The 26,627-nt window shown below is 47.0% G+C and overlaps 1 protein-coding gene across 5 annotated transcripts in view; it reads right to left on the reverse strand.

Moving 5' to 3' along the window:
- Positions 1-977: 977 nt before the first annotated feature.
- LOC144159473 (uncharacterized) overlaps positions 978-26,627 on the reverse strand; it is a 138,988-nt gene continuing 113,338 nt past the window's right edge. For 4 of the 5 annotated variants that reach the window (XM_077690988.1, XM_077690989.1, XM_077690991.1 and 1 more), the window contains 7 exons: positions 17,364-17,800; positions 14,333-14,539; positions 11,334-11,387; positions 9,798-9,899; positions 9,581-9,642; positions 7,962-8,128; positions 978-7,274 (listed from right to left, as the gene is read on the reverse strand). In XM_077690988.1, the coding sequence (XP_077547114.1) occupies positions 7,080-7,274; positions 7,962-8,128; positions 9,581-9,642; positions 9,798-9,899; positions 11,334-11,387; positions 14,333-14,539; positions 17,364-17,800 (1,224 nt within the window). In that variant the 3' untranslated portion in view covers positions 978-7,079. The remainder of the gene's footprint in view (positions 7,275-7,961; positions 8,129-9,580; positions 9,643-9,797; positions 9,900-11,333; positions 11,388-14,332; positions 14,540-17,363; positions 17,801-26,627) is intronic. The other variant, XM_077690987.1, reaches the window with a different exon arrangement.

Raw genomic sequence — 26,627 nt, forward strand, 5'->3', positions numbered from 1 at the left:
CTTCGCGTTGCCTACGCAGCAGCTGAAAAACGTTTTCAGCGTGGCGTCGTAAGGAAACTATTTCGAAAAGGCCTTATCCGAAGGTCACTTTGCTTCCGATTTGCGAAGTGTGTATCGTTGCCCGCAAATTAATAGGAGAAGCGTCAAAAGTAGTAGTGCGCATGCGTAGGTGTACCGGGCCCTGCTAACGTTATCTAGACGCAGTTTTGTCACCTCATCTTTATTTCTAGCACAAATAGTGCAAAAGCAAAAAAAAATGCTTTCTAGCATTGATGTGTGTTAAATTTATCTTGGTGGCATTTCCAGCATTTCTGGGCACAGCTCGATTATGCTGGTTGGGCTGAACAAACACTTATTCAAATCTAGCAGAATGATTGGGTCGTAGAGTCAAGTAGTTCAATTCAATGCAAGTGTCTTAGTTCACTTGAGGATTAAATTGTGCGCACCTATTGCTTTGGCCGTCGTTTATTACAAGTATGGCCCTAAAAATACCCTTGGGGAAATACTTCATGCAACTTTTCTGCTAACATGTGCCTGCACTGCAACAGCTCTTGGAAGCCAAGTAATGTGCAAAGATGTTAGCTCCTCTGGGATGCATTTTCACTTTTTTGAAGTTGTAAAATTTGCTTTTAACCTTCAAGAACTGCTAGTTTGCTAATAACTATACATAATGGGCAGCTTTGCAATTGTTGGAGAAAATCTGTTACGTGTAGATCTGCAACGTCATAATGCATCGTATGCTACCAGTTTCACTTTTGAGGAAGTTCTTTCTTCGAGGGCAATTTGTTCCCCAGCCATACTTTCTAGATTGCGCTTACCTTTAGCATCTTGCAAATTGTAGAGAACAACAATGTTATAGTGACAAAGCCAGAACTTTGGGCATAGCCAGGATGGGGATATCCTTCTCAGATCTGCCACTGTTTTTCAAACACAACAGCGCTGACCGAGTCTAACTAGGACTGACACAAAAGGCCGTGTAGGAAAAACCATTGTAAGGAACATTTATTAACATCCTTTGGATTTTTTTCAATATGCTGGGGGTCATCTTCGCAACAAACACAGTGCAGTCGTGAAAAACCGCTGGTAGAGAGAATTGCAATACTGCTGCGACGACCGCTGTTTGGTTTTTTTTTTTTCTTTGCAGACGTGCGCTTCACACTTAGTCGGGCAGACCCACCGTGCGTCCGGCACTTCCGCCAAAGACGAGGCGAGCGTTGCCTCAAGTGGAACGCAGCGAAGCTTTTTGTAAAGGCATAGCCTTCCGGTTGCTTGAGCCCGACCCAACTACCAAGGCTTTTTTTTTCTTTCTTCTACAGCAGTTGTGAGGTGCCAAAAGACATGTCCTCTGTAAAAGACTTGATCCTTCCACCTGCATATAAGCAAGTGCCGGTGGGTGTGGCTCTAAAGCAAAGTGGAAAGCTCTTCAACGACAGAGGGTAAAAAAAAAGAGAAAAACAGTTAAAGCGGGCTTCCAAACAGACGAGGAGCTATGACCAGACTGTTATTTATATCGAGAACTCGGCTCATAGCGGGAGAAAGGAATCCATGATTCATGACTGTTCGCTGCACTCAGTGTTGCATAGACCGCTGCAAAGGCTCATGGGCATGATAAAGGAAAATATGGCGGAGCGAAGCAAATAAGAATGCGAGATTGTTCCTTGGTTTCTCCGGAAATACGAAAATGAGGGGCGAGAAAACGCAACACAATTACTTTCTCTGACGAGTTTGGACAAGACCAGTCCTTGCATTTCGCACACGGAACCAGTTCGACAGACCACGGGCTTGGCAAACAACATATGCCGCTCCTCTCAGACTGCTTGGAAGCCTGCTCAGTGACTAGACAGCTCACAGAAAAGGTTTGCTTCGTCAAAGGTCCCTTGAAAGTTTGGTTGCAACGGGAGCATGCGCGGCAGCACCATGCTCGGCCTATCGTAAGCGTCGTAATCTGCATTGTTCAGTGCGCTCCCTGCAATAAACATTATGTACACAGCCTTGCGCTCCAGCTTATTGTCGTCGGTATTCATTGTTAAACTCTTGCCCTGCGCTGTGGGGGAGAAACATACAAGCTTGAATACATGGGGAGTTCAAACACCTGGTCCGCACGACCAGTGGTCCTGAACAGAAAGGTATGAGCAACGCGGCTTTCACACTGAACAATGGCGGCGTGGTGATTCGTACCGTGCACTTCAACAATGATAGATAAAGCAACAAAAAAACGAATGACTAGAAACCTTCCGCGTACATTTTCCCCTAAGCCTTGGACAACTCCATAGAAGTGTTGGCGGCTGCAGGGATATCCGGCGGCCAGGAAGAACAAATAAACCCACGATGCGGATGCACGCTACTAGCTTCGAAACGCGCCCATCAGCACAGAATCCGGCCTTGACACATCCAAAGCCGCGTGTCGCAGTTGAATGCAGTGTTAAGTAAAGGCCAACATGCTTAAATGACAAACATAAAACAGACAAACAAATAGTAGAAGTCGGCTTCTACGTTTGCAAACAACAGGAGGAACTGGGCACCTAGTTTCTCTGTGCGCGCACGGTCACCCTTCATGTTTTTGGTCTTGGTGGGATGAGAGGAATGTCAGCCACATTTTGTCCCGAAGAGAAAGAGGAGTGCATGGGAAACAAGTGAACAGGCATCACACCCGTTCCAGTTGCAAAACATTCACGTGCCTTCTAAAGAAGCGGGATGTTTGCCGTGTTGCAAGAAAAGCCTACTTGACTAGCACCTGGCTTACCTAGCAATGAAAATTGGGGAAACCTAGCTTTAGTTTTAAGCAGCACTGAAGAAATTATTGGTGGTGCACCGTTCACGTAGGATGAAGTCTACAAAGTCTATAGGCACAGGCAGACAGACACGTAAATAACACTGCTTGTGCAAAATTACGTAAAATCAGTCGCAGTGGCAACTTACAGTTGTGAAATCAGAATGTGTACATGAAGAAACTACATTATGTGCTTGCTGGGGTGCTTACTATAGTAACAGGTTCTACTCAAACACTGTGATCCGTCATAAGCTAACAGCTTGATTTGATGAACCCTTTTAAATTTCTCTTGAATGTTCAAATTTTCGGTTATGGCAATCGCTACATTAGTGCTAGGGCTATGAAATGAAAGAAGCATGCTTCAACATGGGAAAGAGCTAACCACAAAGCTCGGTAATTATTTTTTCTTCTGGAGGCAAAAGAAAACTACCAATTTTTACTTGCAGTAACACGTGAGATAACTTTGCTTCTAGTCCGCTTTTCTCCAAGGTATGCACAGCATATTCTTGTCATTCAAGCCTAAGCTCTGGTGTGTTCAGGTCATAACTTTGAAGCCTCTGGGCCTGACGCTGTTTAACGCCTCGGAAGAACCACAACAATACCTGCTATGCTGCAGAAAAGAGAGCCGAGACATTTGACATGGTTTCAAGCAAGTCTCACAACCATATTTGAAAGTTGTCAGTTTGTTCTTAAGGGCTTTAGCTGGTTTTCTCTTTTTCGTTACGAGATCACACTTTTGTGGATTAATGATGTCCCTCGCAAGCAACTACACTGCCCGTCACAGGATGGCTTCACAAAGTGAGAATTTCTATTGGGAGGAACGCAAGTCCACATGTTTTATGTGGTGGAGGTCGGGAAGAATTTCTTTCGTTACATGTCATACTAAACCATAACAGTCAGGATAAGCTCTGATGACCCAAGCCTCCAAAAGGGTGTATAAGTCTGCAGTTCTTGTGAATTATGGACTTTATAAAAGATGCCAAGTGAGTCTCGGACATTGTGCCAGACAAGGAGCGTTGACTTGCATCAAAACAGGAGGCTGTTGGAACGAGATTGCTCTACTTCAAAGTGAAGGAGCGACAACAGTCTATGCACTGGAACTTCTACTGCACTAACCCAAGCATTTTGAAAAGGCAACCTAGGGTGAAGAGAAATGGAAAGCAGAGATCAGTTGCATGCCATCAAGGATAGAGTGTTTCCGGCACCAAGCAGAAGCTGGGGTTGACAGCTTTTGAGAAAACCGTTAAGAGCCAGGATCTCTGCTATGCAGATATGAAAAATAGAAGAGTAAAGAAAAAAGCAGTGCATTTGACGGGTGGATTAGTTGGTGTGTTAAATTGGTCGTTTCGCCGAGGAGCGCAAAAAAGTGGAGCCTGAGCAATGTGATGAGTTGGAGGCTTTCCCGTGGACCCTTTGCAAAGCTTGCAATGCTAGCTTCCCGCACGGCTTCTTTCGTGGAGTGGCTGCACCTTATTATAAAGGCCCAAAGTATACAAAATGTGCCTTGTCCCTACAGATTGGTGCCAGAAGTTGCACACATCAACCTGCTCTTTTTTTGCGCACAGTGTACCTGCCTGAAACTTGATTCGCCAGCTCCAGGAACTATTTTCATGCCCAGAAAATAATTAGAAAAGCATTGTAAGTGCACTGCGCAAAAGTGGCTGTCCATAGTTCTACAGAAACGTGTGCTGCTATCTAGTGAGCGTCAAAGTGAGTTTTACAGCATCTGTTGCTGCGAAGGCCGATGGGTATTGAGCATCAAACATGCCAGGCTGCATTGAATGTTGCACCAAAGTTGAAGTGCGATTTCTTGTGCAAAGATGGTTCAACAATCACCGAGATTCATTGACGGACGTTAGTAACTTACAGTGGTAACTGTATCTTACGAAGCCGAGCTTGCAATTAGTAGAGTGCGAGCAATTGCACCGTACTACCTTGATGTGACTATACCCTCACCACTTCACCCAATTCAGCCTTTGTACAGCGCTCAGTTCGACCTGTCGTGTTCAATGCTCGACACACCGTGATTCAGCCAGCAACTGAGGCCAAACAACTCATCTAAATAATCAACTAGATGGCAGCGCGCACTCTGGTCACAAACTACAAACCCCAGTCATTTCACATAAGAACATGTAACACCCTGTTCAGGCTGTCGCCGCAAATGAAGCAAATTATAACTATGCCATTATCCGACCTCTCAGCAAACCTAATTATGAGAAATGCCTTTTCGCACGTCTGTAGCTTACAACATGCTTGTTGCGCCGGTAGTCTGAACACGGCGTAACACTTTCCGTGGTGACTTTCTGACTGTCCATCACGCACCACTGGTCTTCATGAAAGTTGTGAGGGTGTGACAGCGGCTTCTGTAAGAGGGTCTACACGGTGCCTTCAGAAGTGCCCCAAGGAAGGCTGCCGAGCTAGTTAATGATCCCCATGTCAAGCTCTTCTGTGAACAGAACAACATGAAGATTTACTTACGACAAACCCCATCACAAAACCCCCTGACGCGAGAGCCTTTGTGTCGAGAGCCCCAGCGCACAAAAAGCGCGGCGCACTTTAAGCCCTTTGTCTGGGGTGGCAAAACTACTGTGGGTTTGTTTTGTTGTTGTTTCTTTCTTGGCGCGGCAACACATACACAAACAGGTACCGGCCGACGTGCACCCAACTGCAAAAAACGGTGACGACGTTGCACACACGACAGGGCGCGGAACATTTAAACGCACAGTCCTCCTCCTCTGTCTGAGAAAGAACTCAACAGTAATACAGTGGCAAGCGGCCCATGGGTGCACCTGAGGGTTCGAGCCTTGGTGTACAGTCGGAGGTGAGAAAAAAATGAAAGACGGCATAGAAAAAAGTAACAAACACAAAAATGTCACTGCGCACACACCACCAGACGGCACACGACAACAACCTGTCCCATCAAAACCTTGTGCGGAACTGCATGGAAACAAACAAAGAAGGGCCGAGGTCACATCGCCGTTAAACTCGGTGGCAGTCCAAGGGGCAGAAACAGGTTGCTGCTGAAAATGCACTACACTCCTGTCGAGTCAAACAGAAAGGGGCCGTGAAAATTTGTTCAGCAAAATCTAATGCAATACAAACTGTTGTCGGTGGGTGAGTGAAAAACGTAGCAGTACCACAACACCAAAAACGCTAATGCCAATGTTTGTTCTGCAATTTAGTGCCTTTACACCACACACATTCCTGTGTGTCCGAAATTTAAAAAGAAGGTTTTTGGTATGCTGATGACATTGGCAATCTTGCCTGGCTATATTACTATCCACCACTGCGCATGCTCGTGTGCTAGCACCTCATTTTACACGCCTTTTAGACTGGCCCCCAATTTGCTGGGACATGCCCGAAAGTGATCCAAGTTTGCCGAGCTGTTAATGCATTATGCCCGTCGGAAACAAACGAATCAGCTTAAAGGCGACATCGGCAAAAGAAGAGTGCAGTGTCATTTCCAGCTGCAATTGAGGCCGTTTCTACCCGAGGCCTGCCTTGTCTTGCAAGGTACGGGCTTAAGTGTAAGTACTACAACTGAAAGGACAGCAAAAAGGGCGTTGCACCGAGGTGTTGCAGAGGGCGGGTGAGCGCGCGCGTTGCTTGAAAGCCATGTCCGCCGACCGCTGGCACACATAAAACTGTGCGCAGCTCAGCACCGGAGTACGGGTCCCATTGTCCGATAGTCTGTACCCGGTGCTTCCGGCGTGGCGGGGGTGAGAGTAGAAAGGAACGGGCAGCCAGGTAGACCTCTGCTCCCAGCAGAGGGGTTACTACACTACACTCGAGCACAGGGCCCCTTGCGTTCCATCGTTGCCGGCACCTTGGCAAATGATATGCACTTGTGGAAACGGCACGAGCACGCGCGTTCCGCCACCGTCGCCGCTGCCGGCTCTTGGAAGATGTCTGCGGCCCGTGTCCGGTTCGCTGATCCGCCGGTTGTCCAGAGGGTCAGTCCGTCGGGGCCTGTCGGAGGAGGCGGCGACCGGTGGGGAACGACAAACGGGCATGGAGCTGTGCGCAAAAGCACTCGTGCAAAAAGCGTGGCATACGAAACGAGGTGACGTCGGGAGGAAGCCTTATTGCTGGCAGAACAGAACCCAAGAGAGGGCAGGGCGAGGGCGCTGTCTGGTTGTTCTGGTCCGAGCGAGGGGTCGGGTGGAGAAGGGCGTGGACTAGAACGCAGAAGGGGCGCTAGTAGTAGTGTGTGTGTGTTTTCAGGTACGCGTGGAGGCCGCCTGGCGCCTTTGAGCTTGTTGAGCCGAGCGTTTCTTCCCGTCGTCTTCGGCGATGAGGGGGCGGGGCTTCAGGCGGCGCTGCCCTTGCGCGAGGGGGAAGGCAACTGGGCCAGCTTCCGGAACAGCGGGGAGTTGACGAACCGCGGGTACGAGTCACGGTGCATCAGCGTGTAGATCTGCAGCTGTGCCTCATCGAAGGTGTGCGGCGTGGGCTCCACCATGTTGCGGTTGATGATCTCCCGCACGCGCGAGTCCAGGCTCACCTGCGCAGGGTAGGACCGAGGGGAAGGAAAAAAAAGGCTTAGCACCACCCTCGTGCCGTAGTTTAGGAATGGGAGGATATTCAGGATCACCACTTGTCGCAGTGTCGCTTTCTAGCACAATTCATGTGACAGCAACAGGTTAATTAAGCTGGTACATATAATAAGCTTGGTTTAACTTACAAAGCAGTTCTCTAGTAACAATGAAAATGGATTCATCAACTTTGTATTAACTGATATTGCTTTACGCACAGCAGGTTGCAACTGCACATTGATTGCTATTGTTACGGCTGTGGCCATGGCGCAAACTTTTTCACGTCACTCATGGATGCTTGATAGGTTGTTTACAGGCAGAATATGTTTGTGACAGGTACCAGCACATTGAGTAAAGGCACAGATATGCAGCCTGGGAGTTGGCTAAGGTGACATTAATTACTAGACAACTTGATGTTGGACACGGGCCTGATCAGTGCAGCTTTAAGGTGAATGCATTGCAGTAACTCAATGCTCAATGCAAGTCAGGATGCAGTTTTTGTTTGCTGAAGGCAACTTCACTATATATGGTCATCAAAATGGCTTTCCTGGATCGTAACTCAAGCGTTAACAAAACAGCCAATGCACCCTCCACGCGAACCGATTAACATTGCAGCTGCTGGAGCTGACATGCAGTCGTCATGTTCCCCTACGCACCTCCTTAGGGGACAGGATGGAAATGTAGTCTTCGTAGATGGCGCGAGCTTTCTCCTCGATCATCTCCGGGTTCGACTCCTGCTTGAGGTCCTCACAAGCAAGCCAGAACAGTATGTTCTCCTCGCTGTACTCGCACTTCAAAAAGTCCCTAAACACCTTTCGGCCAGCTGCAAGAAAGATAGAGAAGGAGGTCGAGGTGATATAAACAAAAGAGCCACTGGCCGATGGGACGGAAGCAAAGATGCGTACAGATCCATTGGTGCGACACAGACGGATAGCAGGTTCTGCGCTAACCATAGTCTTTTCCCCTACCATGCAATTCCCTCTTCTCTCTTTCCCTCCAACCACTTGCACTTTTTCCCTCCCCTTTTTCTCCTGTAATGGTAAAATGCTGTGAAGTGTTATTCAATCCAATTCACCTTACCGCTGTTCACATTGCTTGCTTACCTTTTGTTGGGACAGCACACTTTTATCTCGGCTTTCTTTGACACCGTTTTCACACTTTTCGTTTTTTTTTTTTTCATTTGCTATAGTCCTAACCAATCCTAAGCCTATTCTTAAATAACAGAACACTGGACCTCTTGGTTGTGTCCTTCAAATACGCCTGCAGTATTCTCTGCACTGAATTGTATGAGCCATGACAGCAGTTCATATGCAGTGAAGCAAACAGATACGCGGGTCATTTTTTTTTCCGGGCGGCAAGTAGGTTAACCGAGTGGCAGACAGACAGTTGACTGTCTGAATCTAAATCTAAAGCTATCTAAACAAGAAAATTTTGGCTTGTCTTAAGACAGGCCAAAATTTTCATGTTTAGGTAGCCCAAGAAAGCTATCGTTTTTAAACACAACTTGCTCTTTTTCCACACAAAGATGATATCGGGGATGATGATGGCTGACGTTTAACCCTGCAAGGAGCACAGTTCTGATAGATAATTGAGCAGACGTCTGGGGTGAAGCAATGAAGTGAACAGTGATTTAAATTATTAGCGCAGATTATACTAGTGGCGAAAGGCTGGAAAAACAGCGGAGCTGGGCATCGACCTATAGCCTCTTCCTGTTTTGATAAGTTTCGCTAGGTTTGGTACGCTTTGCTACGTTTTGTTATGTTTTGCCATGTTTGTACTAGGCTAGGCTGAGTGTTGAGGGGTGAGGCCAAATTTTATTAGCCGGATTTCACAAGGCCATTTACAAGGCCGCACACCGACAGCGGATCCCAGGGAGGAAGAAGCTAGGTCGATCCCCAGCTCCACTGTTTCTCCAGTTTTGCATAGTGCAAGCTGCTCAATTTTTTTCGCATTTTAGTAGCCCAGGAAGGACTAGCACATTTAAAATGGTATAGTAAAGGGTGCGCATACACGCAATGCCCCTTGTGCTCACACTCGAGCAGGCCGGAAAGCTGTCTTCACTGTTACAATACCCTATCTGCGGTGGTGCACCCTTTACAGGAGGCGCAGCTTTTTTTTCTTGGTATTTTTTTACTAACTCCACCGGACCAAGCTCAAGCTGAAACAGCTCCGCTGTTAAAATGAGATCACCGAAAACTTGTATTCCTGGCTTGCCAGTCCTTGTTATTCTGCGCAGTGGGATCTTGCAAGCGTTGTGAGACGCAATTGAACGTACCTGAACATTTCATTAGCTTCTCGAAGGAGTCCCCCCACGTCCGAATTTCCTCCAGCGTTGGGCTGCATTAAGGAGAAAGGTAGGGTGTTAATGCAAGAAATACACGAGAACGGCTTGGATACATTCATTGAGCCACAGTGACACCAATAAACGTGAAAATGGTGACGTTAGCACAGCACGACCTGCAAGAAAAAATCTAGGTGCGGCCAAAACTCACGGTGGTTCGCCGTCTCCGTTTAAGAAGCTGTCGCCCGCGGTTAGCCTCTGGTTGTTGTCCCGTGGTGACCTAACATTGCCATTGTTGCTTTTGAGGGCCAGGCTGCGAAGAAGAAGAAGGGTACAGTCACGTCGTCCCCAAAACAAGTTCCACATCTGTGTCCAGTGGCGGTCCCAAGGGGGGGGCGAAGGGGGCGATCGCCCCCCCCAAAGAGGTCCTCAGCTTGTTATTTTTTTGTTTTTTTCGAAGCATTCCACTTGCGCGAGGTTACATCCCACTTGTGCGAGGTCGCAAACGTGTTGCGACCGTCAGAAATACGTCCTCGAGTCAGCCGTTGCACCGCCTACGGGGAGTCAAAAACCACTGTGTCGCTAAGTGATTTGTACGCAAGCGGGTTACACCACATACGCGCACACGCCGGCATTGTTGTCACCTCCTCCGCAGAACTGGCGCAAGGAGAGAAGCGGTTCTTATTCGCCCCCACAAAAAAAAAAAAAAAAATCAAATCGCCCCCCCCCCCCAAAAAAAAAAAAAAAAAATCGCCCCCCCTAAAACCAACCTCTGGGACCGCTACTGTCTGTGTCTTGAGATGGGACATAGACCCTACTTTGCATTCACTGAGAACAGGGTTTCTTAAGTACTGAAATGAAAGCAGATAGAAAATGAGTCATTTACCTTCCAGTCTAGTAGCCGTGTAGAGAAAATCTCTTAAGGATTCGCGTTCAAGTGCACGCAGATGATATTTCGGTCATTTGAGCAAATTCGTTCCACAGGAGTTGGCAACGAATTACGCCCATAGTTTTAGTTGATTAACAGCGGTTGTTGAACTCAAGTCACAACGTTCATTATATCTTATTTTTACTACAACCTCGAAGGACTTGACGCGTATTGAAATGTATGCAAGGCTATGAATGGACAGCCTTTTCCAATGGGAACTGGAAAATGCTGCAAAAGGAGGCACGGCTAGGCATGTTTATGATCCCTTGTTTAATCTGCTTGTTTGCACTGAAGAGCAGCAATTGTTGTAAAAAAAAATCAAAATATGCTACTAAAATATAATACATTGCTAACCTTTGTTGTCACTCAAGAGTGCTCAGGGACTTGGAAATAGCTTATGCATTGTCCGTAGTAGAATCCAGAAAGATGAAACTCGACTGTATACTGCCAAGTGGAATTATGGTCTTACAAGGTTCTGTGCTACGAAAGAATGCTTTAAAAAGGGATGTTGAGGAACAGCCCATCTCACTGCTTCCTGGTGGTAAGCTTTATTTTAAAAATCATGTCACTTGAGAAAAATCTGTGACCTAGAGGTAATTTACTGTTTTCAGAAATGAACTTTACAATCAGCGTTTATACTTCAGGCCAGAATACAAACAACTGTTTAAGCCATTTAATAACACTACCTCAAATACGATATAGAAAGGCTAGAAGCTGTGATTTCGCTGGGCTAACGCTGAAGTGGCATTATTTACATACACCAATTTCCTGTTCAGAATGCGCCGCAGTTGGCAATAAATGAGTTGTGCTTCAACCCACCTTGAAAGCTTGACTGGTTTCTGCAAGCTTGCATACACTGGCCTCGATCCTCTCCTAAAGGAAAACGAAATGCCAAGCAGGGGGAAGTGAGTACCTTGCAAATACCAGGAAGCAGGCAGAATTGGAGCTGGTACCTCGAAAGTTACTGGAAGTTTGTTTAGAGGAAGATGGCGTGTGCATTCGGGGCCAATTTTATACGGAGCAAACGTGCAACTACTACAGGCAGGTAGGAGTATTATGATATGCTGTTTTTGTACGGGTGCTGCTTTTAGTTTTGCTAAAAAATGCCACTAAACTGGATATAAGGTAATAGGGCCAACAGAGAGAAACATATAATGGACATATAATGATATAGCAATGTAACACCATATAATAAAATTCTGCAGAAATTCAGAGAATTATCTACTAATGCGTAGCATTTTTACGCCGCTTGCTTGAGTGCGAGTTTTTTCCAGCCACATTTCTTGATTTTTCTAAACCCTGTCCGACCAATTATCTCAATTTACGCCATTATAGCGATTACACGTGGAACTTCCGCGATATCTGAATTTTTGTCTAAATACAGGGCGTTACACGGTCCCGGCTTCGGGGGTACTCGGCAAACAATGCTACGTATTAATATAGCCTGAAGCATCCTGAATCAAGCTTCTGTATCAAGTGCCAGATGCCCGAGTTATGACAGATAATAAAAAAATGTTGTGAGCTAACCAAGTGACTGCTTATTCTGTGTTACAAATAGCAGCTTAGCTTGAATATAATTACCTTAGCCGAGTTTCACTACAGATGTATTTATTGAAAAGTGAACAATCAACTAAGTAATTTTACCCTTCTCACTGTTTAAAATAAATTAATGTTTTACGTCTTTATTGTGCTGCATTATGTGCACACTCAGTTTCTAAATGAGTTGTTTAGGAAGCTTGAATTCAGGGGTGGACCTAGAAGGCATGGCACACACTGAAGCCTCGTAGCATAATTAGCGTAATTATGCTAATTTAGAGGGTATCTGTGGGAGAGTGATTGCTCCCGCAAGCCTTTCCTCAGAAACGCCACTGCTTGAATAATGTGGCAGTTTTTTATGTTAGGTTATGGCAGTTAAACCAGTAGCCACCTGAAAAAAGTGGTTACTACATCCTCAAAGTGAACACCATATATATCCTCATGCATTAAGGTTAATAAGTTTTCCGCACTACGGGTGGCCTGTTTCAAGCCCCTCTGTGCTTAACGTCTTCGCAAGTGACCACCTGATGCAGCAACACTGCTCTTTAGCACATTGCACTGTTTTCAGTAGGGAATTGAGTATAGTTAATTTCTCTCGCTTGCAGTAATGACCAAGTGATTATGCACAAGTGCAAATGAGGTACTAGATACCCGCCGCGTTGGCTCATTGGCTAAGGCGTTGCGCTGCTGAGCACGAGGTCGCGGGTTCGATTCCCGGCCGCGGCGGCCGCTTTTCTGATGGAGGCGAAAAGCAAAAACGCCCGTGTGTACGAGATTTCGGCGCACGTTAAAGATCCCCAGGTGGTCAAAATTAAGCCGGAGCCCTCCACTACGGCGAGCCTCATCGCCTGCGTTGCGTCGGCGCGTTAAACCCTAAAATCAAATCAAATCAAATGTGGTACTAGATGATAAACCGCAACAGAAGCAAATGTTGGAACAGTTAAATTTCACCATGTCGAAAAACTCCCTCGTGGAAATATCTGCTCAGGCACACTATCATTTTTTTAAGAGGGGCAACGTGCACCTAATGTATGTATGTATGTATTTATTGCACAAAAGAAAGAAAGGAAGGCCCACCAACAGGCGTAAATTGTCTCGCCTAGGGGCGGACACCGGAACGCCTACTGGTGTAGGGGAGGTGGGATAGGGAGGAAAGAGTACATGGGAATAGGGGGATAGGGTAGAGGGCTAACATAAATATATAACACTTGGGCAAGAATAACATATATACAACGTTACGTGAAAGAAAAAAAAAATGAAACACTAGACATATAAATAAAATAATTTTTTAGGCACAGCCCTGTCTTGAACAGTCGCTCCTTTGTAAGGGGCATGCATTGTGTTGAAACTGCAAAAAATATCAGCCTTGATAAGCAATCGTTCTTTGAAAGCGCCACGGTGAAGCCCGTATTACACGAAAATGTTTTGTACCCAAAATGAGCTACCTTTGAAGTGCTACTTTTGTACTAAAGGCTTCGTGACGTGATGGCTTTTTAGGCAGCTTTAGGATAGCCATCCTGAATTACTCACTTATGCTATTGTCGATGAAAACGCTCTCCCTTTCGTTTATCAATTTATCGGGCAAGTAGCGTTTCACTTCAGCTAACGTTACCACACACTTATTTTGCACGCGTTTGACTGAGTGAAGCTTTTCTGCACAACCACTGCGCTGTGTAAAGAAGCCAACCCCAAATAAAACGCGTGCCATGCAAAAAAGCTGAAAAAGTGCGCGTGTTTTGCGGCAAAGCCAACTTTTATCTTTTTTTTTCTGGCGTTTATTTTGCCGCGGGGCATAGATGAGGGGGTATGAGTTGATGGTGAGAAACGTTAATTAGATGAACATAAAAATGTTTGCTCCGCGGATAAAGTCTAGGAGGGAACGATGATGGGGCTCCTGTATCCATGAGTTATAAGCGGATGTGTTGTCTACGCGGAGGCCCGTCGCCGCAACATGTCGCGTCCTCGTCGGACGCAAGGCGTTGTTATTCGTAATTTTTGGAATATCTTTCGGAAGATCGAATACTTCAAAAGGTGAGAGGGAACTGCGAACTGAATCAAATGGCAAATGATATTTGGGAAACATTCCAAGCTTCGAATAGTCGTACGCCTTTGTAAAATCTGAGCGGGAAATAAATGGAGCTAATGAAGACGAGTGATACGCGTCGTTGACTAGAATGGCTCTGGCATGGGTGGCTCCAATGCAGTTCACTCATTCGCGAGTCGGGATCGAGTAGCAATTGTGAGACACCCCATTCGGGCGTTCGCGGGGCTGCAGCACTCACCAAGAGCAACTACAGCAACAGCACCAGCAGAAGCAACACGTCTTGGCCTGCTTGTCGCGCGCGGGAGTCGCCGCCGACACCTCCTGGCCGGGCGAGCCGCTGTTGTTGTTGTTTTGCAGGCTCCCCGCACACAGCCGCTCCGAGTCACTGCCCCCCGACGGCTCGGACACCGAGACGCCAATGTGGCTTGGTCCCGCCCACGATGGGCTGCAATGGAGGGCGTGCAGGGGTCAGAGGTCAGGTAAGGAACGACAATGGTGCCGCGTGTTTCAACCGGCTGCAAGTGGTGTCACTCTCCCGTTACATTCGTCTCATTCATATCTCCTGCATGGCTCAAGTGCTTCCCAAACACCTGATTTTTAACAGCGGAGTTGTTTAAGCTTGTTAATCGACCAGATTTAGGGGAAATCCCCAAGGTGGAGTACGTTTCTGAGAAGGAAAGTTTGACATCCACATAAATGCAGCCATACGACTACAAAGGAAAGCTAACCGCTTTCTCAGAAACTTCGCAGTTGAAGAAAAATTCATCCTGGTCCAGGATTCGAACCCGGGACCACTGCATAACCGGAGCAGTCGCTCTACCAACTGAGCTAGCCAGGAGGCTAGTCGTTAGTAGCGCGAAAGCGAATTGATCAACAACTCGAAGTAAACTGTTTAAACTGTTTAAGCTTGAGCTTGGTCCGGTGGTGTTAGCAAAAAAAATATCAAGAAAAGATACTGCGCTGCCTGTAAAGGGTGCACCACCACAAGTATGGTATTATAACAGTGAAGCCGGCTTACAAGCCGGCTCCAGTGTGAGCGCAAGGGGAATTTCTGTATGTGTACCCCTACTATATTTTTTAAAGATGAAAAGTCTTTCTTGGGCGACTAAAACGCAAAAAAAAAATGGCGCACCTTGCATTAGCGGTGCATGGCTGGAGAAACAGAGGGAATGGGGGCTCGACCTAGCTTCTTCACTCCTGGGATCCGCTGTCAGTGTAAGGGACCGACCGGAACGTCCTTGTAAAATTCGGTTAAATTTGGCCTCACCCCTCGACACTTGGCCTAGCCTGGCAAGAACATCGCAAAATCTAACAAGACTTTGCGATGCCTAGCAAATCCTAGCAAAACCTAGCAAAACTTAGCAAAACTGGAGCAAGCTAAGTCGGCCCCCAGCTCCCCCGTTTCTCCAGCCTTGCACTATCAACGCAAGCTGCGCCAATTTTTTTTTTGTTTTTTTTTGTAAACTAGTGTGCAAACTACCCAGTACTATTCTGTTCAGTTCTGCGGGGCTGTCGGAACTACTGCCTCGTGACGTCTCAACAGTCCGGTAATGGGGGTAAAACCAAAGGACGTGAGGTCAAGTGTAGTCCTCGCATTACAGTGCGGGTAAGCTCAAGAGCAGATTCACCCTCAAAGATCTCAGTGCATCAGAACGAAGGAGAATGTTAACGCACATATTTGCAAAGTCGAAAAGTAAGGCAAATGTGGAAGTTGTTACATTTAGGTTATTATATTTAGGCTCATCCTGCAATCATGAGACTCTCTACACTCAAGAAATCGACGCAAGTGGGCTTCACCGCAAGGCTCTAGAACGACCAATAAGTGTGCACGAATGTGCGAATTCGGCGAATGACGATCCACAGCATGCGATTAAAGTGAGAATATAGAACCTGCGCCGGGACAACAGCGTAAGGCGTGGCTGTTGTCCATTCTAGAGTGCTGATTGGTTGTTTTGAAGCGCTGTGGTAAAGCCCACCTGCTGCGATTTCTTAGAGTGTTTTTCTTTTTTTTTTTTTTTGTAAAAAGGTTCACAGCGTGTGAGTCGAGGACGACGAGGAACACAGGACAAGCGCTGGCTTCAACAAGCTTTATTGACATGGGAGATTGTCTACAGACACCGTGAAAAGCTAACACGTGAAATCGTAGAAGCTGAACAGATACAGCGACTGGGTGAACTATGCATCAACGTGCCGTCGATAGCACTTTCCAAAAACGAACTTCATTATCTGGCTGTGTCGCGATAGGGTTCAACATGTGTATAAGTGAGACCACATGCCCATCGCTTTCTTTATCTTCTTTTTTTGTGTTTTTCCTTCTGTATATATTCTGGGCGGTATCGTCAATAAAGCTTGTTGAAGTCAGCGCTTGTCATGTGTTCTTCCTCGTCTCCCGCGCTGTGGGCCCTTTTCCAAAATAAATTACCAACGCGCCCAATCATCCCCTCTACTGAGTTTCTTAGAGTGTAGGTTAGATCCCCATCCAGACCCAAATTTACCGAATTTTATTTGCAACTCAGTTACCTACCTTTTGTTGTTCTTATACCACCTGCCATATTTTGTGTCATTTCTTGGTCTGAGCACGACATTCTCAATCTACGAGTCAATTAACCTTTTTTGTATTGAAATGAAAAAAAAAACATAATGCTGGCGGCTAACATCGAACCATTCCCTCATTGATCACTAAACATGTGTTTTTAACAATTTTGCTACCAGAGAGCGCTCCCTAGAATTGATTCCAAGCTCTCGTCAAGAGGAAACAGAGACTAGCCGTTGCCTGCCTACCTGCAAGAGCGCGCAAGAGAAAGACGAAAACGTGCAGGTTCTGACGGCATTGGTTGACCTCCATCATGAGGTTGTACAATCCCTGAGGTTGGGGAAAGCACAAAAACGCCACTTGTTTTGCTTTAATAGAGGCAGGAAATATCAGTTACGTATGTGTGTACAGTGACTCTTGGACAACTGCGCTGTAGTGAGCGCGATAACTTTAAAAGACCTTGGATCTGTAATCCAGGACTGTCCGCGGGCTAGGTGCACTGTTTAGTTCTCAGACGGTCCAGCGACTGTCTAGGACTGGTGAATCGGGGATGCCCATGTTGGCCACATTGTGCAACAGGTGCCCGGAGCAGCCAATCAGAGAAGTGGCGGGGTTTCCGCCTGGAGGAGAGTACTTTGACAGTAATCAAATTTTCTGATAATTATACCAACCGTGAAATCGAAAATTCTCGCTAATTTTCAGTTCCCACCTCCTTCGCCTTTCTAACATCGCGCACCTTGTGTCTGGAACGACGACTGCGACGGCTGGGCCGGCACCGGCCGCCGATGAGACGGACGAAGGCGCCGGCGACGGCTTCCTGGCATCCGAAGAGGTGGCGGCCGCCGTTTCCACAGCCGCCGGTGGTTGGAGCCTCGCCGACGCGTCGGGCCGCGCCGGCTCGGGTTCGGCAGCCTTCGACGCCGCCGTTTGCGTCGTCACTTCCGCTTCCGGTTGTTGGGCCGGAGGGGAGGGAGTGGTGGGTGATGGGTGGCCCTCGCCGTTGGGGGGCACCTGCGTCGTCGTCTCGGCAGGCGGTGATGTCCGGGCTGTCGCGGAGGCGGGCTCGCCGGGGCCTCGACATTCGGACGCCTGCTGCTGCTGCTGCTGCTCCGGCTCTGGCTCTGGCTGCGGATCGGCTTCGGCTGCTGAGGCCCACTGCGTACTGTTGGACATCTGCACGAGGCAAACGGGAAACAGACTATGAGCAAACCGCCTATACTAGTTTCACCTGAAGATATAGAGTGAACGAACGCGCAGGAAGCAAGGCAATACGCGAAGCTGTACGCGAAATATCTGAACAGTTGAACAGGACTAGACAATACAGTAATAAATTTACACGAAAAACGAGGAAAAAAGTGGCAGGCACACACAAATACAATGTTTCGCGTCACCCAAATATGCGATATAAAATATACACGTTTTTTTGAGAGCTTTTGAATGATTAATACCAGCCGGAGATTCCTAGGAGCACTGCCGTTCTTGTGTTTTGAATGCCTCATAAAATTAGGATGTTGTCGCGACGCTAAGGATCGTATCCATAACGCCGTGATCGTCTCGTACAATTCGGATGAAACGAACATTCGGCAGGTTATTTTTCCGCTTATAAAATATTAACCAACGGTAAAGATTCAGCATCAATCAATATAATGACAATTAACAACGCAAAAAAAAAGCATATCATATGTTAAAAGATATAAGACCTTCGTAGCTCTTTCTCTCGTTCTTGCCTTTATTCTCCTCTGGTAGTTTCTGGGTTCTGCTTTACTTCTCGCATAAATGAACTAGCTTTTCTCTGATTGGTCAGCATTTTTGTTAAACTTGAGTTAGTCACAATAAATGACGGAACAAAGAAAAGCAAGATTGGTGGCCGCACGCAGACACCGAAGAACAGTTTGAGGAACCAGAAGGACAACGAAGTTCAATAGACGCGAGGAGTCGAACGCTGCCTTAAAGAATGTTTAAAATGCGCATGTGTTCAATGCGTACGCAACCCCCTCCCCCCGCCCTTCCTCCTCCCCCCCCCCCCAAAAAAAAGTGCATACATGTCTCAAATTCACCCACTCGCATAGTTAAAACAACCGAAGCGGTGAGTACCTCTTAGGCCGAGCTGAGCTCGTCTAAGCTTCAAGTAATGTACTTACTGGACGAAGGCGCCGGCGACGGTAAACGTATCAGTAAACCGAAAATCACAACCCAAGGTATTACAATAAGCCTGAAAACGGTGCTTCACCACTAGCACAAATGCACCAAGGGAAAGCCAATACAAAGGGCGACCGCCAGGGTTCCGGATAGGGTTTAGCGCTACCGAAAACTGAGCGTCATCGTAACGCCTAAGAGAATTACTGGGCAATAAAAAAAGCTCCCCACATCTTGGTGGAGCAAAGTCATTGAATGGAGATGAGCGTTAAAGAAACTGGGTTTAAAAAGGCGCTGCTCCGGCACTATCACGGGATAATCACAAATCCTGGACGCCGTGAAAGAAAAAAAGAGCAAAATAAATAACTCATACAATCAGTTGGTTGAACGGGAGAAAGATACGATCGGATAACGATAACGAATAAGCAACTGGAAGACAGCTGTGCACGTATTCTCAGCAAACTTCGATATTTAGACGCAAGTGCAGTTCAAAGGCGGACCTTCAGCTACAATGCAAACTTTCCTATGGAGTGGTCTGTTGAAGGAAGTCAATAATATTAGTTATAAGGAAAATAAATCCGGATTTTTGCGATATCGATTCTGGATTTATGAGGGAATGCAGTAATGGCTGCGTATCTCACACGCAACAATCGGTCAGCCGACACGTTATCCTCAGGAGTACGTCGACTGAGATTGCGCACGCTTCGGCAACACGTTCTTCGACCGAGCCACCCAAACCTTTCACCGCACTACAACTGGCCAGCAAACTTCAGCCTGAACGAAATGAATGGATATGAACCAAGTCGCCCAATCCGAAGCAATCCTGCAACTGGTGTTACAATATCCCCATTGCCCGCACACGGTATTAAATATTCACTCCGCCGCATGGTACCGGTGCAACGAATTCCCAGCCTGGTTACCTACGCTCGAAGTTTCCCGAGGACTCCCTCGGGGCCGAGTTGTTGCAGAAACGTACAAAGCGGGGCATAAGACCGCCAGTAAAGTGTGTTCGAAGACGTGCCGGGTTTAACGGGCGCCGACAGTGCGCACTGGGTCACCGCCTGCCCTAATAATAGTCTGCGCGTCAGCTGCGATCGATTATCGGTCGGCGTTTATCGAGACTGCATCTTCATTCGCGGAATGGTCAATGACGGCCCGCATGAGGCCAGTTGCCCTGCTTTCGCAGACAGTGGTTGCGGGCTACGTTAGATGCATTGTAATAGTTGCACGCTACAACACGTTTCACAAAACACGCTACAGAACCCATTACATCGTATCTATTCGAATTCTGAGGTTCGACGTACCGAAGATACACCCGGGATATGAGGCACGCCGTAGGGGAGGGCTCCGGATTAATTTCGGCCACATGGGGTATAAATTAATCCTTAATGCGCGCCGGAATCTCGACACACGTGGACGTCTTTGCTTTTCGCCTCCATCTGAAAAGCGGCCACTGCGTCCGAGATCGAACCCCCGTCCCTGGGCTCAGCAGCACAACGCCTTGGCAACTGAGAGACTGCTGCGGGTCATTATGTTGTACCTGTCTCCGCTTGTAACCCGTTTATCGCAAGAATAAAATTACCTCTAACTCTGACTCTGAGCAGCGAACACCACCCATTGTGCCAGATGTTACAGTAGAAGTTCACAAATGCGAACAGAGCAACGAGTTTATAATCGGTATAAATCGGTTTCGTTAGAGGCGGGTTCCAGTGTACATTATTATCACACGTCCCGCCTGTTCGCTAGCAAGGTCGTTTTTTTTTTTTTAAACCAAAAAGTGAGACGCCTTGACATGAAAAGCTTTCTTTGAACCCTGGCCCTCCCCGTTGAAACGGCGTCAAGTTCTGTGTTCATTTCTCATCTATTTAAGTGACATCCGCACTGTCGAGGAAGAGCCCGCTGGCGGAACTAATTGATGCATTTGCAACGTGTTTGCGCAATACATATACATTTTAAAGTGCAGCTTATATGGCTAGGGTTCCAAGTATTTTTCACGTCTGAGAACGAACACTCCCGAGGCTCCACGTGTCTTTGAAGCGTAAGGCGTGAGAAAATAAACGCGCCGGTGTATGCTATTACCACGCGGTCACCACCGAGGTCGCACGCCGTTTCAAACAGGATTTCGACCTTAAGCTCATACCTCTCCTCTTATGGATATGCATGTTGAGCAGTAGACTATATAACAGGCGCCATTTCTTCAAAGATCAACACATGACTTAAACCTCAAGCTTATACGTCTCATAGCTTGGATATATGCCTTTTGAGTCGATTTTCTATCCATAGGCAACATTGTTTCGAGGTCATATAGAGTCAAAATAAAAGTGTTTGCGTGTATGTATGTGTCTGTCTTAGAGGGGAGTGCTGCCAACGCCCCCTCCCCCACCCACCCCACCCCCCACCCCCCGAAAAAAGCCGTAACCTTTCACCTCAATTCTGTGTCGCCTCTACGCCGTGTGTTAAAAAAGCTTCGATGGTCATCCACCTTAACAGAATGACTCACCTTGGTATAGCTCATAAAATTTATTTATTTAGAGCAGAAATACTATATAACACCACGCCGTCACCCAGCATCAACTATATTGTGAAGACGTAATTTTACAATTTTCTAAAACTGGGTTTCACCACTGCAGCCACCCGCAAGTACAGTTCACAAAAACAAACAAAGAAAAGAACGCAACCATTGTCCGTGTTCCTTTTCACCGAGGGGTGAGCGTCAAAGTCGCCGTTCGTAGCGTGGAAAGCTCCGCAGTTCCAATAAACTGTACAAACAAGCGACGATTCCAACGACAAGGCAGCTATGAAACTGAGCAAAACAAAATGGCAAAAGAAAGTGGAGAGGCAAGAAGTCAGAGGGAAGGGAAAGGGGGGAATCCGGCGGCGATGCCCCCGGCCTGTTATCGAAAACAGGCTAACGCGAAGGCGAAAGTTCCGCCGAACTGCGTCCGGGTTCACGCCAGATGACACGGCACGCAACGACCTGCACGCGAGGAAAGACGGGAGCGGCGAACGCACGCACGGCCGACGAGGTTGGGGCAGGTCGGGAAATCAACAACAAACAAACGGTATAAACGGGAAGAAAGGAACAAATAATGATGCGCATCCAGCCATGTCCGCTCTTACGCTGGCTCTCTCCTTTATCGGAGAAACGTGTTCCCCTGACCCCCTTTTTATAGGCTCTGCTTTGTTTGTTTCTTGCCAGTGCCTTGAAGGCGAACGGCGGGCCAATTTTTGTCTCTGGCGTTGTTAAATCGAGCAAAATTTTCCACCGCTCCAGAAATATGGCAACGATTACCTCCCGCAAGGAGGGAAGGGCATGAATAACGAATAAACAGAAGCAACGAGGGCTTGGTAACGATCAACAATTTTTACCCGCTCTTTAATAAAATATTTGCCGGAAATAATGCGACCCGAAAAGCTTAACGTTGCTCCAAAGTGTAGAGAATAAAAAAAAAACGAGTGTGATAACCTTGCGGAACTACCCTCCGCGGTGTGTTATTTGTCTAAGGTGTTGTGCTGCTGACAAGGAGGACACCGTGGGTCCGAGCTCTGACACGGCGGCCATTTTTACGATGGAGGCGAAAGGTGAAAACACCAGTGTTTCGATATTTCGGCCACGTTAAAAATCCTTAGGCGGTCTAAATTGATCCGCAGCCCTCCGCCATGGCGCGCCTGACAGCTTTACCGACCTAGCTAAACCGTCTCTACTAACGTGGAAAGATTGCTTGATTGTGAAAAATAGAGGGGAAAAATTAAAGGATGACTTCCAAACCATTACAAGGAAGCGTGCGGGACGACCTCCGTGTACGCTGTGACAACGTCTAAAACGTAGCGTTTCACTTGTGCCTACTCGTCTGCATCACCAGCTTTGCTATTCGTGAAGCTTAACTACTGAAAAATGAGTCAGCTATATGTACGGAATCTGGTGCCATGTTCTATATTAAGGAAGCTGGTACAGTCGGCAGAAACTGAAAGCGCGGATTGCACGCAACAGTAAAAAAGAATCTGAGGACACCTGGGCACTCCTATGAGCTATTAATGCAACAGCGTTATTAATGTTCAAGAGAGCCCCGCTGAGTGCTCCCTCGGGTTTCGCACCACGAGTAATCTCTCCGAGTTTTGCTGCGGGCTATATCTTGGAGTTTTACGGTTAAATTGTGGCGGGTGATTTTTAGAGTTTGTACGTTAGCATGCTAGCCGTGGACCGAAATCATTTGGACGATACCGCTGAGAATTCTACTACCGCGCAGAGTGGCCTGACTGGCGGAACTGTTGTGCCGCTGCGTGCGGGGCCAGCGCGATGCGTGCTTGACGACGTGCGGCAGTTGGCGGACGCCGAACGGGGTTTTCCTTGCTATCCACGGGGCTTGCGCATGCGCACGCATTTCCTAGCAGTGCGGTCCTTTGCGTTTCATAACTGCGAAGCTCGCGCTATGAAACAAGACACAGTCACGTGGGTTTAGGGGCGGCTTTGCTGCAACAGATGCCACCGACGCCGGATTTTTGGCTAACAAGCCATACGTGCAATCGCGACAATAATAAAAAAAAACTTCAAATAGCCTGATGTCTTCGGCAGTAAAATTGTGAATTGCAAGGCAGTCACAACTGGCACTCGTACAAATACGCATTCCGTCCAGGTAATGTGGAATGCGCCATACGCTAAGGCTGGAGCAGGGATGAAACTGGTCAGGACTTGGATAATCTCTCCGATCCCCCAATTTATTGAATTAGTTAAACACGTACGCACCGCGCTAAGCTAGTGAACATGTTGTGAAAAACATTATTTATTTATATTTATTTATTTATTTATTTATTTATTTATTTATTTATTTATTTATTAACACGACGGTGTTCCATTCCCGGATACGCAGATTTCATTGACGTCATATCCTTTACGGAAATGACGCCAGTACAACGAAGCAAGCGGCCTGTAAAGGGTGCACCACTGTACACAGGGTCTTCTTGCGGGGAAGCAACCTATAGATCAACCTATACTATAGAGTACGTTATACTTAGGCTTGTTCGTTTTCTGGCTTTATATTTTAACACGAAAGTATTTTATGCCGGGATACACCAAGATTTCACTGCCGTCATATTCGTCCCGGAAATGACGCCAGTACACCTTTACCGATGCGACCCCGCCAGCAGGACGTCGCTCGCTAAGCACACCCACAAGACAGCCGCCGACCCGCAAATCATGCCCAGCTGGAGATTTCGCTGCACATTTCATTTTTACCGATTCCTACGACAGAGGAATCAACCAAAGTTTATTTATTTATTTATTTATTTATTTATTTATTTATTTATTTATTTATTTATTTATTTATTTATTTATTTATTTATTTATTTATTTATTTATTTATTTATTTATTTATTTATTTGGAGAATACTACCGCATTTCACATATCTAGCGGGCGGAAAACATTTAGACAGAAACGCGTGCAAATGCCTACAGTAAACAAGCTTAACAGAATGAACACACACACCTGCGGAACTTCGAACATCCAATGAATGACAACGAGGAACAACCGACAATTAGACATTTGCGGCGTGAACAGTTCTTCTTTCACAGCACTGATGCGAACGCTGAAAACGGTACTTGTCTGGAATTATTACTTCGGCCTTTTACAGACGAAGCAGGCTGTGAGATTAAATATACTTACTCGCCCGGTTGTTTAATCAACCAGTGAGCTTCCTTTTACATTAACCCGCTTTCGTCGCTGGGCTATTGTTCTCTGTTCCTTATCGCTTTTCATATTTAATTTTCTTGTGCCTTTTGTTGGTGTCCTGTATATTAAATTTTATTTCGCATTATCTACAGAGGCTTCTTGTCACGGACTTCTGACTTAGATGCACCCGCCTGTATAGAACATTATCTTGTATTTACAACTATCGCGACCAACAAGCTTGATTTGTTTTGATGAACAAAATCAAGGAGACGTTCTGCCTCAGAAGGCGTCGGGTTTGACTTCGTTTCGCGAAGACAGCGCTTGTTTTGAAGGTGAAACGCGGAAGAACCCGTTTGAGTGAAAGTTTTGGGTCCAGCAGTCATCCACGGTTCTATTCGCAAGAGGCATGCGCTAAACTACGGCCCACCAAATGCCCCAAATTTGAATTTTCTTCAATCAACCTCTACAACCACACATACATTGCGCGCTTTAAAGCCCCATGTTGAAGGAAAGGATTCGACAAAAATAAGCGGAAATTCGGTTCCTGAAAAAAAAAAAGACAGCGGTGCGTCTGCGAACAAAACACACAGCATGCGGAGTGCCACAGTGAGAAAAAAAACAAGTGCAAAAACGGACGCATAACGGAATTTCAAAATACGTTCTAGCGCCATCATCGTGTCCACCGCAATAACATATTACACTGCCACAAACGTCATCGGGATCACCATCAGAGCCCGATAGCCTTTTTTCGTCAGGCATACAGAAAATGACCTCAGCCATTAAAGCGACCGCGTGGGCCAAATTCATCCTCCCCGCGCGCAAGCCTCGGGCACAGAGCGAGCTATTGTGACCGCAGCCAACATAAAAGAACCGGGCCGTGGGGCACTGCCGCGAACGTCTCTCTCAGAAGCCGGCCTAACGCTCGCCCTATGACAATTATTTACTGCCGGCCACGGTGCGAACCAAAACAGAGTGACGCGGGAAAAGGCGAGCTTTAGAAGAGAGGCATCGCACCTCAATCCAACCCCGGGATCAGTGGCGGCGTATGCGAGGCGTAAGCCAACCGCGCCGAGGAAGAGCCGTCTGTCCATGCGAGCTAGGAAAACAAAATTAATCCACCCACAAAGACGCTCCGACTTTCTCCACCGGAAAAAAAAACGCGCATAAACAAAACACACCTGTCTTAGCTTACGCCTGAAAAGAAGTGTGGCCGAGAAAAAAAAAAAAAAGCGACACGGAAGGTCGCACCGAATCCATACGAGCGCCCCTTCCTTCCGCGAGTTCTTCCAAGACGAAAACGGCGGGCGCCTACGTCATCCGCCGACGGTGGCGGCGCGGCGGCCAATCAGGGCGCGAGTATCTCATCGGCCGGAGGTGCAGGCGTGACGTCATGCGGTTCTGTACTGACGTCACGGTGACGCCCGCGCTACCTCCCGTTTGAAGCAGGGGAGAGGGAAACGGCGGGAAACGAGCCAATCTGTCAACCGACCCATACTAACTGGGAAGGGAGCAACGGGAATCGAGGGGACAGTGCCGAAATAAAGGGAACGGGAACGAAATAGAAAAAAAAAAAAAGGATGGGATTCAAGCAGGAAGTGTGCTCGAAAACAAAGCGTTGCATGCGTTGGTTGGGAAGCAAAAAATCGCGGTTGCTCCTACGCTGGAGTTTAATTACTGAACAGCACACGGATGACAATTAAAGATAAGATATGGGCGAGCGTAAAGAAGGTGTATTTATTGTACAAAGACAATTTAGAGCGGTATTCGCTTGTTGGGCAGAGTAAAAACATAAGACGGGCGCAGCGCCCGTGCCGTAATCTCTGACTTCCGTGGACCCAGAAAAGCGAGCAGTGCGGTAAAAAGACGTACCACAACTTCTCTAGTCTAATTCGAGGAAGAAAAAAAAAAACTGAAACAAGGCGGAGAGCGGATGCAAAGAGCCCTGCGAAATATTAAATAGTATGACTGGAAAAACAAAGGAACTTATCGCGTCACAAAAGCGGGGAAGGAGAAGCCAGAGGAATAGGGGGCAGTTGTCGTCACAGCGAAGTAATACTTCTTTGCTGTTGGTGTAGTCCAAGATATCACAGCAAGCAAGTTGGTGTAGTCCAAGATATCACAGCACAGGACGTTCTACGGGGAACTGCGGCAGGATGGAAGTCTGATATTGTATAGCAGCTTTTAAAATTCTGACGTTT

Source organism: Haemaphysalis longicornis, unplaced genomic scaffold (genome assembly GCF_048455015.1).
Source record: "Haemaphysalis longicornis isolate Haplotype H1 unplaced genomic scaffold, Haemaphysalis longicornis Haplotype H1 scaffold_10, whole genome shotgun sequence".
NCBI classification, from domain to species: Eukaryota; Metazoa; Arthropoda; class Arachnida; order Ixodida; family Ixodidae; genus Haemaphysalis; species Haemaphysalis longicornis.